At 41.4% G+C, this 15862-nt stretch overlaps 1 protein-coding gene across 1 annotated transcript in view; it reads left to right on the top strand.

Annotated features, from left to right (window-relative positions):
• FYTTD1 (forty-two-three domain containing 1) overlaps positions 1-15862 on the top strand; it is a 33580-nt gene that overhangs the window by 5294 nt on the left and 12424 nt on the right. The window contains exons 2-3 of the mRNA XM_002716538.5: positions 1915-2043; positions 13337-13485. Of these exons, the coding sequence (XP_002716584.2) occupies positions 1915-2043; positions 13337-13485 (278 nt within the window). The remainder of the gene's footprint in view (positions 1-1914; positions 2044-13336; positions 13486-15862) is intronic.

Below are 15862 nucleotides of genomic sequence, written 5' to 3'. Positions count from 1 at the left end.
GGCCATCCTCCACTGCCTTCCCGGGCCACAGCAGAGAGCTGGCCTGGAAGAGGGGCAATTGGGACAGAATCCAGTGCCCCAACCGGGACTAGAACCCAGTGTGCCGGCGCTGCAGTTGGAGGATTAGCCTATTGAGCCGTGGCGCCGCTCATCAAAAAAATTTTTAAGACTTACATTTTATTTACTTGAAAGGCAGAGTTATAGGTGAGAAGAGGGATGGTGGGGGAAATTTTCCACCTGCTGGGTCATTACCCAAATGGCCCCAATGGCTAGGGCTGGTCCAGGACAAAGCTAGGAGCCTGGAACTTCTTGCAGGTCTTCCACATGGGTGCAGGGGCCCAAGCAGTTGGGCCATTCTTCTGCTGCTTTCTCAGGTGCATTAGCAGAGAGCTGGATTGGCAGTAGAACATTTTTCTCCGACTGGTGCCTATATGGCATGCTGGCATTGTAGGTAGATGCTTAACTTGCCACACTACAATGCCAGCCCCTAAAATGGTTCAGGTTAAGACTGTGGAGAGGGGCTGGCATTGTGGCGCAGCGGGTTAACACCTTGGCCTACAGCACTGGCATCCCACATGGGCGCCAAGACCCGGCTGCTCTACTTCCGATCCAGCTCTCTGGTATGGCCTGGGAAAGCAGTAGAAGATGGCCCAGGTCCTTGGGCCCCTGCACCCGCATGGGAGACCTGGAAGAAGCTCCTGGCTCCTGGCTTCGGATCGGCGTAGCTCTGGCCGTTGTGGCCAATTGGGGAGTGAACCAGCGGATGGAAGACACCCCTCTCTCTCTCTCTCTTTCTCTCTCTGCCTTTCCTTCTCTCTCTGTGTAACTCTTGACTTTCAAATAAATAAATAAATCTTAAAAAAAAAATAACTGTGGAGAAATTTTTTTAAGTATCGTTGGGCCGGGTTGTGGCACAGTGAGTTAAGCCACCTCCTGCAATGCTGGATCCCATATTGGAGCATCAATTCGAGTCCCAGCTACTACACCTCCAGTCAGGCTCCCTGCTAATGGGCCCGGGAAGGCAGCTTTAGAAGATGGGCCAAGTGCTCGGGCTCCTGCACCCTTGTGGGGTACCCGGATGCATTCCTGGCGCCTGGCCCAGCCTTGATTGTCATGGCTATTTGGGGAGTAAACCAAGGAGAGAAGATCTCTTCCTCTCTGTTTGCTTTTCAAATACACTTTAAAAAAAAAAAAAGATTTATTTATTTATTTATTTGAAGACAGAGTTACAGAGAGGCAGAGAGAGAGAGATAAAGGGGTCTTCCATCCGCTGGTTCACTCCCCAGATAACTGCAACAGCCAGAGCTACACTGATCTGAAGCCAGGCGCTTCTTCCGGGTCTCCCACATGGGTGCAGAGCCCCAGAAATTTGGGCCATCTTCTACTGCTTTCCTAAGCCTTAGCAGAGAGCTGGATTGGAAGTAGAGCAGCTGGGACTAGACCCAGCACCCATATGGGATGCTGGCACTGCAGGTGAAGAGTCCTTGTACATTAGTTACACTTAGTATATGCTTAATAAGTATTAGCTGAATTGAAGTTAATTTAGAAATTTTGTCTATTTTTTGACTACCTATTTTGGTTTTGCTGAAATGCTGTCATCTTTTAAAAATGAAGACTTTAACTGGTTTTTTGCTCATTTACATTTATCAGGAAAAATATGGATAATAGAATTTTCATTAATTGGTAGATCTACTTTGGGCCATTGATTTCAACTTTTCATGCAGAATCTTTCTTCAGAGTGCCAACCAAAGTGGCTGATTTAAACTCTGTCCTTTTTTTTTATTATCATCCTCTTGTATAAGATCTTTCAAAGTAGAAAAGCAGTTAGGGGCATTGGAAATCTATCAACTGATAGACTGAGTAATTGTATCATAAGTTAAAATGGAAAACTATATGGAATTTCCTCCATTACAGATGATATCATCAAATTGAATCGAAAGGAAGGAAAGAAGCAGAATTTCCCAAGACTAAATAGAAGACTCCAGCAGAGTGGTGCTCGACAATTCAGAATGAGAGTACGGTGGGGAATACAACAGAATTCTGGTAAGTTTTGAAGTAAGCTGTAATGAAAAGCTATTATCTGTGACTTCATAGTATACTGTAGCTTATACTTAAAATATGGAGAGAATACATTAGTACTGGCTTTAAATTTTTTTAAAATTTTAGTTCTTCATAGATTCAATACAGTTTGTAGATAAGTTCTAAATGTGATACTCCCTTCCTACCTTCTACACCCTTCTCCCTCCCACCTTCGCTTCCTCTCTCCCTTTCTTTCTTTTTGTAATTTTTGAGATGACATTTTAAATTTACATTTTTTAGAAGATTTATTTTATTTATTTGTTAGGGAGAGTTAGATACAGAGAGATCTTCCATCTGTTGGTTCACTCTCCAGATGGCTGCAGTGGCCGAGGCAAAGCCAAGAGCCAGGAGCTTCCTCCAGATCTCTGATTTGGGTCCAGGGACCCAATCTCTTGGGCCATCCTCTGCTGCTTTCTCAAGTACATTAGCAGGGAGCGGGAATGGACTGGAGCAACCAGGACTCAAGTGGGCGCACACATGAGATGGTGACGTAGGCAGTGGCTTAACCTGCTATGCCACAACCCTGGCCCCATTAGTACTCTTTGTGATTTGTATTCACTGTCAGATTTTTGTTTAGATCTTAAAATCTAATAATAAGCAATGACAATATTTCTTATTCTTTTTTAAAGATTCAACATCTATTTATTTGAAAGAGTTATAGAGAGAGAGGGAGAAAGAGAGAGAGCGATCTTCCATCTGCTAGTTCACCCCTGAGATGGCGTCAGTGGCCAGGACTGAGCCAGGCCAAAGCCAGGAGCTCTCACATAGGAAATAAGGGTCCAAGCACTTGAAACATCCTCTGCTGCTTTTCCCCCATTAGCAGGAAGCCAGTTCAGGAGTGGAACAGCTGGAACTTGAACCGGCACCCATTTGAGATGCTGGCATTACAGGTGGCAGCCTTACTAACTATGCCATAACACTGCCTGCACTGACACAATTTCTTAAAAACATTGAGTCATTTTACTCAGTTTTTAAAAAGTCTAAATTATGTCTAGGGTTTAGAATTGCAAAGGATCTTGCATATCATGAGATCCTGTCTCCTTCCCAATGAGATGCTCCTTTACCAGTTTAATGGATAGCTAAATCTAGCTTACATATGTTCAGTGAGTGAGCATACCATGTGACCTCATGAAGTATCTCATTCAAGTGTTGGAGACAACTGTTTACTAGAAAATCCTCATTTGAGTTAAAGCATCCCTATCTGTCACTTTTGCAAAGTTACAGGAAATAAATTTCCTTTTTTTTTTTTTTTGACAGGCAGAGTGGACAGTGAGAGAGAGAGACAGAGAGAAAGGTCTTCCTTTGCTGTTGGTTCACCCTCCAATGGCCGCTGTGGCTGGTGTGCTGCGGCCGGGGCACCACGCTGATCCAATGGCAGGAGCCAGGTACTTATCCTGGTCTCCCTTGGGGTGCAGGGCCCAACGACTTGGGCCATCCTTCACTGCACTCCCTGGCCACAGCAGAGAGCTGGCCTGGAAGAGGGGCAACCGGGACAGAATCCGGCGCCCCGACTGGGACTAGAACCCTGTGTGCCGGCGCCGCAAGGCAGAGGATTAGCCTAGTGAGCCGCGATGCCGGCCTAAATTCCCTTTTCTATATGAGAACCTTTAGGTATGTAGAAGTTGTTGTTATGTTCTGTATAGAAAATTACCTCTAGACTCCTCATTTTATCACGCAAACTTTTCTGTTTTGTTAAATTCTTCAAAGGTGATACTTAGAATTGAATGTTTTAGATGTAGTCTGAAGCTCCACATATATAATTACTTTTGGTAATCTGGACATTTATTTATTTATTTATTTTAAAGATTTATTGATTTATTTGAAAGTCAGAGTTACACAGAGAGGAGAGGCAGACAGAGAGAAGTCTTCCATCCACTGGTTCCCTCCCCAGATGGCCGCAATGGCTGGAGCTGCGCCGATCCGAAGCCAGGAGCCAGGAGCTTCTTCCGGGTCTCTCACATGGGTGCAGGGGCCCAAGGACTTTGGCCATCTTCTACTGCTTTCCCAGGCCATAGCAGAGAGCCGGATTGGAAGAGGAGCAACTGGGACTATAACCGGCGCCCATATGGGATGCCGGTGCTTCAGGCCGGGGCGTTAACCCACTATGCCATAGTGCCGGCCCCCTGGACACTTAATTGTAACCATCTTGTTCCAAAATAGATTGAAGACAGTAACTGAACACTATTAATTATATATGATTCATTAGCTTTTCTAGGAGTTATATTAGAATAAACCTTCGTCAAATAAAAAAAGCTTCTTAAAAAAATATAAAATTCTTCAAAAAACTAGCTTCTAAATTGATATTCTGTATGTTGAAAATTATTTTCTAGTGGTTTGAGCATAATTCTGTGTGTAACAGCTAACATACCAGCATGTTCTCAAAATAAGTCTATAACTTAGTTTAGACCTCTAAAAACTTTATTCCCTATAATTTCTTACATAGCTGAACCTAAATGAGTAAATTTCTGTGATAGGTATTTGGCTACAACAAATGAATATAAAATTCCATTGATTTATACTTAAAGATTTCTCACAAATATTATTCAGCATGCTATATTTTATATATAATTTGCTTCAAAATAACTGTTCAAAGTTCATAGAAACCAGAAATATATTCATTAATATTTTAAATATCCAATAAATCCTCTGAACTTTACAAAAGTATGGACAGTTGCAGTTTTTTGCTTCACGAGGTTAATTTCTAATAGAGGCAAGATTGAAAGGGCAGAATGTAAGAAAAGTCAAAAGGAAAATATCGATAGCATTATAGGTCAGGTAGAGATTTTGAGCTGAGAAAATAATAGGTGATTTAATGGATAAGGTAAAATGTGATCTAGTCCATAGGGATTCAGAAAAACTTTCTTTTTATGGGGGTTATGATCTAAGCCTTGAGATAAATGATACCTAAGGCAGTGTAGGATCTCCTAAGATTTGGCTTGTGCTTGTACATTCTCAGCTTACATGTGACAGGAGCTAAAATAGAACAGCTGCTGCTGTTACTGAATGTAGAGAGATATGGGGTTGTCTTAAACTCTGGTTGGCTCAGAAAAGTTTAGATTTCCATATTGAAACTGCAGTGAAGATGTTTGTTTGAGGTAAGAGAGGACAGAGAGCCCTTGGCAGGTGCTCAATATGGTTTTTGATTATTTGATAAATAAAGTCTTTCTAAATCCATGCCTTATATATAATTTAGTCACTCAATACTCCTAGGGAATTCCCAAGACTCAGGGACTCTACAAGACCAAAACTATTTTTTTAAAAACATTTTTATTGTAATATTAAGATGTTAGTTGTGTGTTTAGTCTCATTGTGTCATGAACATACTGTAGACTCTTCTAGATTATACATGATAGGTAATAATTAGATTGGATGTAGAAGCATGTTCTTAGTTCAGGTTGCTCTAATGAAATACTGTGGATTAGACTGTTTATATACAACAAAAATGTTTTTCTCATAGTTTGGAGGCTGAAATTCCAACATCAGGGTGTCATTAAGTTTGGATTTTGGTGAGAGCTTTCTTCCTGGTTGCAGAGTGTGCATTTCTTTTGGTATTCTTACATAGCAGAAAGCGAACTAGAAAGTACTCTGGGGTCCCCTTGGTAGAGGCACTAATCTCATTCATTAGAGTGCCACTCTCATAACTACTTCCCAAAGGTGCCCCCTACAACAATAACATATTGGGGGTAAGTATTACAACATACCAATTTTAGAGAGGGACAGCCACTTAGTTCATAACATGCAGAGCTGAGAATCTAGCCATTTTGTATTAAGTCAGATACAAAAAGATTTGAAAAATGCAAAATCATACCACTCCTCTTACTGGATATTTTTGTGTGTTTGTTTTCAGAAATGTTGTTCATTAATAATGTTGTTTAGCCTACATGTAGTGAGTTTGTTTATTTTTAGTTTCTAGAATGATAAGTATCAATACACATGACCACCCACGGAACAAAACAATCTTTGAACTCTTCAGTAATTTTTAAGAATGTAAAGTGGTCCTAAGACTATAAAGTTTGAGAATTCTGTTCCCATTAGAGGAAGAAGAATCAGGAATGTTTGTATGTTGCTTTGGGAAGGAGCCAGTAAAATAATTACATATATACACTATGAGTGACATATCCCAGAACATCCCTCAAATCTTCACTTTAGTGATCAGGCTGCTGAAATTAGGCAAATGATGTATATGTGAAAGAAATTCATTAGTTGGTCTAGGGATTTAAAAGAAAGATGAAAATTTCTATTTTTTTTATTCATTTTTTTTTTATTTGGAAGTCAAAGTAACAAACAGATCCTCCATCTGCTGGTTCACCTCCCAAATGCCTGCAACAGCCAGGGCTTGTCCAGGTTGAAGCCAGGATGCAGAAACTCGATCTCGGTCCGGCCTTCCAGGGTTTGCATTAGCAGGAATCTGGATTGGAAGGTGGAGGCAGGGCTAAAGCCTAGGTACTCCAATATGGAATGCAAGTGTCCCAAGAGGTGACTTAACCTGTGTGCCACAATTTAATTATAAATTGTGGAACTTTATAAAATAGATAGGTACTCTGGCTGTACTACATTTCCACTAATTTGCAGAAGTAAGGCTTAAAAAAAATTTTTTTTAAGCTCCAGTTGTGATTCTGATACATAACTAGAGTTAAATTGCTACTCCAGTGTAACTGAGAATGTAAAAGAATCTTCATAGAGGTGGTAGTTGAAGTAATGAGAGTGAAGTACTCTGGATAAACGGAAGAAAACTCCAGAAAGGCTAAATAGATGAAAACTAAGAAAAAGAAAAAAAAGATAGCACTGGATTACTTATTTAGTACTACATTTGGCAAATGGTTAAGGCGCTTTTTGAGACTGCCCACATCCCATATCAGAGTGGTCTGATTCAAATCTCAACTATTCCATTTCTCTTCTTTCTTTTAAAGATTTTATTTATTTGAAGGTTTAAAATTGATTTATTTTATAGCAAAGTTACAGAGAGAGAGAGAACCTTCATCCACTGGTTCACTCCCCAAATGGCCACAACAGCTGGGACTGGGTCAGGCCAAACCAGGAGCCTAGAACTCCATCCATGTCTCCCACATAAGTGGCAGGAACTCAAGTACTTTATCTTCTGCTTTCCAGGGCACATTAACAGGGAGCTGGATGGGAAGTGGAGCAGTGAGGACTTGAACCGGAATCCATATGAGATGCTGGCAATGCAGGTGATGGCTTAACCTGCTGTGTGTCACAGTACTGGCCCACTGGCTACTCCATTTCTCATCCCACTTCCTGCTAATGGGAAGTAACAGATGATACCTCAAGTACTTGGGTCTCTGCTTCCTACGTGGGAAATGCAGTTAAAATTCTGGGCTACTGGCTTCAGTCTGGTCCAGCCCTGTCTTTTGCAGATTTTTTTTGTATTTGCTTTTGTTTTTAAGATTTGTTTATTTACTTGAAAGGCAAAGTTATAGAGAGGGAGAAATATCTTCGATCTGTTGATTCACTCCCCAAATGACCACAACAACTGGGAAGGGTCAGGCCAAAGCCAGGAGCCAGAAGTTTCCTCCAGGACTCCCATGTGGGTGCAGGGGCCCAAGCACTTGGGCCATCTTCCATTGCTCCTAGGTGCATTAGCAGGGAGCTAAATCAGAAATGGAGCATCCAGGACATGAATTGGCGCCCCTAAGAGATGCCAACATCACAGGTTGTGGCTTAACTTGCTATACTATGATACCAGCTCCTGTTACAGGTATTTGAGGAGTGAATCTGCAGATAGAATATCTCATTGTCTCTTTGCCTTCTAAATAAAATGAAAGTAAATGCAAAGTTTTTAATAATATAAGATGATTGCAGAGCTTAAGAGGGGAGCAAATTTTTGCATTATGTAAAAATATTTCTTGTTTAATGGAATGGGATAGTGAAAGGTTGAAAATTAGAACTTTTTTTTTTTAAAGATTTATGAGTTTGGTGCCTGCACTTTATCATGTTGTGTTTGAGTACTGTAGGAGCAGCTACCACCTTCTTTCTCCTTCTTCCATGCAGTCTGAAATACCACTTTTAAACTGATGTAGTCTAATCAGTGATCCCCCCCATTCCTTGTCACATGCAGTCTTTATTTCCATTCAGAGCTCTCTGTGACTAAGCTCATCATGTCCATTCATATCTTATTCTTTTCTCTAGACTTTCTGTTAATTTGCTATGGTTACCCATATCTTTGTACTATCCAACCGGGAATCCTTCATGTCTGGCTAACTATTCAAATCTTGTCTATTTTCTACTATGCAGCCTAGTGTCTGCTTTCTCTATAATAATTGGTTTTTTCCCTTTGGAAATGTACTACAGATTGTATTCTGCCTTTTATTACTTTTAATTTTTTATTTAGCAGTTTGGAGACGTTTTTGGAGCCACACACACACACCTGGACTTAGATCATGGCTCTGCTGTTTTCTAATTGTAGCCTATTGGCAGACATTTTCCTTTGCCTCACTTTACTCACCTGCAAAATTGAGATACTAGCATCAACTTTATTAGGTTTTCATGCAAATTAAAGTACTCTGCACAGCACCAAGCAGAATAAATAAGCTATTAGAAGAAATAATGGAGTTTAGTGGGATAACTGATTAAAAAGTGTTAATTAACCCAGTAATTCCCAAGTTTTGTTTTGTTATAGTTTCTTTTTTAAAGGCAGATAAACAGAGAGATCTTTGATTTGCTGATTCACTCCCCAAATGGTCACAACATCCAGGTCTGGGTCAGGCTGAAATCAGGAGCCAGGCGCTCCATCATGTGGCTTATGGCAGGAGACCAATTATGTGGGCCATCTTTCACTGCCTTTCCAGGAGTATAAGCAGGATGCTGGATTGGAAATGGAGTAACCAAGACTTGAACCAGCACTCTGATATGGGATGCTGGTGTCACATGAGGCAGCTTAACCCTCTGCACTACACCACCAACTCCCTAAAATTTCAATTCTGCTGATATTTCAATGATATAATATTTATTTCAAAGTTAGCATAATATTTATTTCTAGTATACCATGGTGTATTTATTGCTCAATTTAAGATTCTATGAGTATGAGGCCGGCGCCGCGGCTCACTAGGCTAATCCTCCGTCTAGCGGCGCCGGCACACCGGGTTCTAGTCCCGGTCGGGGCGCCGGATTCTGTCCCGGTTGCCCCTCTTCCAGGCCAGCCCTCTGCTGTGGCCAGGGAGTGCAGTGGAGGATGGCCCAGGTGCTTGGGCCCTGCACCCCATGGGAGACCAGGAAAAGCACCTGGCTCCTGGCTCCTGCCATCGGATCAGCGCGGTGCGCTGGCCGCAGCGCGCCGGCCGCGGCGGCCATTGGAGGGTGAACCAACGGCAAAGGAAGACCTTTCTCTCTGTCTCTCTCTCTCACTATCCACTCTGCCTGTCAAAAAAAAAAAAAAAAAAAAAGATTCTATGAGTATGCCATATGGGGGACATAATGGGTTAAAAACTCAGTAGCTTTCTGTAAAGCTAGGAATAACTGTGAAAGTTATTAGAAACAGGATCTTTTCTGTGATTGACAGCAAAATGTGCAAAACATCTAGTATGAAGTTTAATATATATTATGGACTTATAGAAGGAAAATAGAAATTTACTGAGTCAATTTACTGGTGAAGAAGACTTCAATAAGGGGAAGGATAGGCTGTGTTCCTGAATGGTAACATTGCTGTAGAGACATCAGTTCTTGAAAAGTTAAACAAGTAGTCCTGTAATATAATTCCCCTGTTAAAACATTGAAGGGAATTAGAAATTAGCTAGAGAAAACTTGTTTGTGAACATTACAGTTCATGACTAGAAGAATACAGGAGACCAGAAAACTCATAGAAAAATATTTATTCTCATTAGCAATCAGACTACCAAATAGGACCTTTTTTTCCCAAATATTGAGTAATAAGGTTAAGAAAGAGTGATAATACTCCGAATTGTCATTGAAAAAGTCATTATGTAGGCAATTTTTGCAATATAGCTGAAAATCCCTAGGAATGTTTCTTTTTTTTTTTTTTAAGATTTATTTATTTATTTGAAAGTCAGAGTTATGCAGAGAGAGGAGGAGAGGCAGAGAGAGATCTTCCATCTGATGGTTCACTTCCCAATTGGCTGCAACGGCTGGAGCTGCTACGATCCAAAGCCAGGAGCTTCTTCAAGGTCTCCCACGCAGGTGCAGGGGCCCAAGGACTTGGGCCATCTTCTGCTTTCCCAGGCCATAGCAGAGAGCTGGATGGGAAGTAGAGCAGCCGGGTCTTGAACTGGTGCCCATATGGGATGCCAGCACTTCAGGCCATGGTGTTAACCCACTGCGCCACAGCACCGGCCCCAGGAATGTATTCTTTAAAAAAAAAATGTATTTTATTGGAAAGAGTTGAGGGGGACGGGAGGAGACAGACAGACACAGAGATCTTGCATCTGCTGGTTCACTTCTGAAATGGCCACAGTGGCCAGGTCTGAGCCAGGCTGAAACCAGGAGCCTGGAACTCCATCCCACTTTGCCCAGGTGGGTGCCAGGAACCAAGTCTTCAAGCCATCTTCTACTGTTTTCCCAGGCACATTAGCAGAGAGCTGGATTGGAAGCAGAGCAGAGGAGACTCAAACAGGCTCATATGGGATGAGCACCAGCCCGAGAATGTTTTTATTCTTTCACCTAGTATTTCATCTTCTAGATATTCATATATTGAGGAAATAATCGTAGGTATGTGGAAAAATGTCATCAACTATTTGGGGAGTGAACTAGTGAATAGGAGATCCATCCTCCCTCCCTTCTTCTTCTCTGCCTTTCTATAAATAAATCAATATTAAAAAAGCATACTCTAGTAGCGGTTTAAAAAATGTTAAATGTTATCTGTGGTATTACTGTAGTGTTATTTTAATAGAGTAACATTAGAAGTAACCAAAATGATCAGTAAAAAGTTGATTAGATGAAGCACAGTACATTAAAGAGTCATGTAATCAAAAATATGGGATAATATTATATAGTGTTAATGTAGGCTGTAAAAGAGTACATAGAGAAATAAAAAGAATTGCTGGATAGGTTGCCTTTCAAGCATTTACTACTACTATATTTTTTAAAGATTTTATTTATTTATTTGAAAGATTGCAGAGAGGGAGAGACAGAGATCTTCCATCCTGAGGTTCACTATGCAAACTGCCTCAACAGCCAGGTGTGGGCCAGGCCAAAGCCAGGAATCAGGAGCTTCTTCCAAGTCTCTCACATGGGTGCAGAGGCCCAAGGATTTGGCTATCATCCACTATTTTCCCAGGTACATTAGTAGGGAGCTGGATCAGAAATGAAGCATCAGGACTTGAACTGGTGCCTATATGGGATGACAGCATTATAAGTGGCAGCTTAACCTGCTATACCACAGACGCTGGCCAAAGCATTTACTTCTTTACAGAATTGTCAGTTATCATATGTGGTAGTCTCTTGGGTGGCTTAAAATTGTTTAAACTTAAAGTATTAACTTTTGACATGTATATATACATATCAAAGGCTGGAAAGAATGTTAGTGATTGGGGCCAGTGCTGTAGCTCAATAGGCTAAGCCTCTATAGTGTCGGCACCCTAAATGGGTGCCAGTTTGTGTCCCAGCTGCTCCTCTTCCAATCCAGCTCTCTGTTTGTGGCCTGGGAGGGCAGTGGAAGGTGGTCCGAGTGTTTAGGCTCCTGTACCTGATGGGAGACCTGAAGGAAGCTCCTGGATCCTGGCTCCTGCCTTCAGATCAGCCCCACTCCGGCTGTTGCAGCCATCTAGGGTGTGAACCAGCAGATGAAAGACCTTGCTCTCTGTCTTTCTCTTTATCTGCAACTCTGCCTCTTAAGTAAATCTTAAAAAAAAAGTTAGTGATACTTTTTAGGAGGTGGAATGATGGTTGATTTTTATTTTATTTTTATTTCACATGTTTCTAAGATTTCTGCAGAGAAGATGCTTATTTTCTTAATAATTAGAAAAAATACTTAAATAGGTAAGATGTATAATGGAAAAGCAATCTCAGGCATATGACATGGCCATTGTCACACTTTGGGAACTTGAGCAAAAACAATTTGAATACAGTAAGGCTGAAAGTAAAGAAGCCAGGTTGCAATGTAGAAAGCAAATGGGAAATGAGATTGTGATTCTGCTCTAGATCAGCACTATCCAGTAGAAATACAGTACAAGCCACATAGTAGTAATATATTTTATTTAACCCAGTGTATCCAAAATATTAAACAGTCAATTAAAAGTCATTAATAAAATTTTTTATATTTCATCTGTAACATCTCAATTAAAATTAGTTATATTTCAGTGTGGCTGTTCACTCAATAACCACATATGGTTAGTGACTAACATATTTTATAGGTAAAATCTAGACAGTCCTGTTTGTTGAGAAAGTAATGTTGAAGGAAGGGATGGTGGCTAGAAGGAACATGTGAGACTCCTCAAGTCCTTTATAGTTTCATCGATATATGGGGCCGGTGCTGTGGCGGAGTGTGTGGGGCCGCCGCCTGCAATGCTGGCATCCCATGTGGGTGCCGGTTTGAGTCTCTACTACTCCACTTCAGATCTTGCTCTCTGCTATGGCCTGGGAAAGCAGTAGAAGATGGCCCAAGCCCTTGGGCCCCTGTACCCACATGGGAGACCTGGAAGAAGCTCCTGGCTCCTGGCTTCAGATTGACTTAGCTGCTACTGTTGTGGCCAACTGGGGAGTGGGCCAGTGGATGGAAGACCTCTCTCTCTCTCATTCTGCCTCTCCCTGTCTCTCTGTGTAACTGACTTTCAGATAAATTAATTAATTAAAAAAAAAAAGTAAAGTATTTAAGGGCTGGTGCTGTGGTGCAGTGGGCTAAGAAGCTGCCTGCGACACTGGGAACAGGTATGGGCCCTGGGTTCAAATCTCAGCTACTCTACTTCCCAACCAGATCTCTGATGATGTGCCTGGGAGGGCAGCAAAAGATGGCCCAGGTACATGAGCCCCCTACCATTGTCTTGAAAGACTTGGTTGGAGTTCCAGGCTCCTGGCTTCAGCCTGGCCCAGCCCCTGTTGTTGCTGCCATTTGGGGAGTGAAACAGCAGATAGAAAATCTAATTTTCTCTCTGTATTTCCCTGTCTCTGTAACTGCCTTTCAAATAAATGAAGTGTTTTGAAATGTAATTCAAAATAATATAAATAAATAATAAAAAGTTAAAAAATAATAAAGTGCTCCCATTCTCCCCCCTGTGAAGTAGAGTATCTTGTGATAGTCCCAGATGCATTCCTAACATGATACTTTTCTTTTTCCTGCACCCCCCCACAGGTTTTGGTAAGTCCAGCCTGAGCCGAAGAGGAAGATTAATGCCTGGAAAGAGACGTCCTTATGGAGTTATCACTGGACTTGCAGCTAGAAAAGCAACTGGACTTCGAAAAGGAGTTAGTCCTATGAATCGTCCACCACTAAGTGACAAGGTAGAATAATGGCGTAATCCTGGATCAGTTACCTGTTTTCTTTGTTTGTATTAATATTTCTGTGAACGAGTTTGAGAGAGCATCTTACTTTTAATTTTAATAACTAAAAAGTTTTTGCCATTCATGAATAATACCTGAATTTCCACATTCTCAAATATAGGCATTCCTTGGCACCATAGGAAATTAGTTTTTTTTTTTTTTAAGATTTATTTTTTCTTTATTTGAAAGGCAGGGTTACAAAGAGAGGCAGAGACTGATAAAGAGAGAAGTCTTCCGTCCACTGGTTCATTCTCCAGACAGCCTCAACAGCCAGAGCTGAGCCGATCCAAAGCCAGGAGCCTCTTCCGAGTCTCCCACATGGGTGCAGGGGCCCAAGGAATTGGGCCATCCTCTGCTGCTTTCCCAGGCACATTATTAGGGAGCTGGATTGGAAGTGGAGAAGCCAGGACTTGAGCCGGCACCCGTATGGGATGCCAGCACTTTAACCTGCTGTACTACAGTGCCGATCTCGGGGAAATTAGTTCTAAGACTCCCATAGATAACTGAATCTGCAGATGCTCAAGTCTCTTAAGTAAAATGACATATTTGCATATTACCTGTGCATTTCCTTCTGTATACATTAAATCCTCTCTAGATTACTTGTACTTGAGTGCAGGAGAGGGACCTGTGCTATTTTGACAACCCTTCTCTGTTGGAGTTCCCATGTTATGTCAAAGAGTGAGTGTTTAGCCTATTGGTTAGGATGCCTGATTCCCACATAACACTTTATATTCTTTATTCCTATTTTTATATTCACATCTATCTCAAATATTCATGAAAATAAAGACTTTTTTACATTTTATTATATCTTTTGCATTTTTTTTTTTAAGTGTGAAGGTTTCCAGAGATTAAGGCCATTTTAGTGACACTGGGTTAGTATATCAGACCTCTGGACTTCTTTTTTTTTTTTTTTTTTTTTTTTAAAGATTGTGTAACTCTTTCAAATAAATAAGAGGAGAGGCAGAGATAGAGAGACGTCTTCCATCCAATGGTTCATTTCCCAATTGGCCAGAGCTGCACCAATCTGAAGCCAGGAGTCAGAAGCTTCTTCTGGGTCTTCCACATGGGTGCAGGGGCCCAAGGACTTTGGCCATCTTCTACTGCTTTCCCAGGCCATAGCAGAGAGCTGGATTGCAAGTGGAATAGCCAGGTCTCGAATTGGTGCCCATATGGATGCCAGCGTTAACCTGCTGTACCACAGTACCGGCCCCTATCTTTTGGATTTAGTCAACAGACATTTAATGAAACACTTCTCATATACTTAAGATAATAGGGGATGTGGATAAAGTATCAGAATACAGTCCATATTGTCATAATCTTTAGAGAAGTGTTTATGGAAAATATGGATACCTTGATTAGGGTTTAATGATATACTTATATATGTGGATCAAGGAAAAGTGGACATTTCATGTTCTTGCAGGTTTTGTTTTGCTTTGTTTTGTTTTTATATATTTCCTTTGAAACACGCACACACTAAAGCAGACAGAGTGCAAGCTCCTGCCCTACAGTTCATTTCTCAAATGCCTACAACAGCCTGGGGGCTCTTATGGGTTATAGCCAAGAGCTAGAAGAACCTAATCCAGGTCTCCCATATGGGATGGCAGGAACCTAACTACTTGAGCTGTTGCTTCTGTCCTCCATGATCTGCATTAGCAGGAAGCTGGACTCAGGAGCTTGGAAGTGGGTGTTGAACCCGAACACTCAAGGGATGCTGGTTTTCTCAACCAGTGGCTTAACCACTGGGGCAAACACCCAGTCTTTGGGTTTTTTTATGATACTGAATTTTTCTGTTTTTCCTGTAACCACTTCTATTCCATCTTTTGATTGTTTTTGATATAACAACCTCTATTTTTTTTCTTTTCTGTTTCGTCTAAATTTTCATTTATTTGCAAGGCAGAGAGAGAGATCTTCCATATACTAGTTCACTTCCAAAATGCCTGTGATAGCTGGGGCTGGGATAGGCTGAACCCAAGAACTGGAAATTCCATCCAGGTCTCCTACATGGGTGTCAGGGACTCCGTGGGTGGTCTCCATGTGGGTGGCAACCATCACCTGTTGCATTAGCAGGAAGCTAGATCAAAAGTGGAGATGTAATTGGAATTTTTCAACACTTGGGTGTCCCAAGTGACAGCTTACCTGCTGTGCCACATCATCCACCCCTTTTTTTGTTACATGATTTTATTTTTCATTTAACTCGAAAGGCAGAGAGATGGAGACAAAGAAAAGTATTCTATGTGCTAGTTGAAACCCCAGATGCCTGCAAGAGCCAGGTTTGGGCCAGTGTGGTCTGGAGGTGGCAACTCAGTGCAGGTCTCCAGTACGAGTGTCAGCGACCCAA

The sequence above is a fragment of the Oryctolagus cuniculus genome, chromosome 4, assembly GCF_964237555.1.
Source record: "Oryctolagus cuniculus chromosome 4, mOryCun1.1, whole genome shotgun sequence".
Taxonomy (NCBI): Eukaryota; Metazoa; Chordata; class Mammalia; order Lagomorpha; family Leporidae; genus Oryctolagus; species Oryctolagus cuniculus.
Note: the sequence above shows the minus strand (reverse complement) of the source record. Positions and strands in the feature narration are given on the sequence as shown.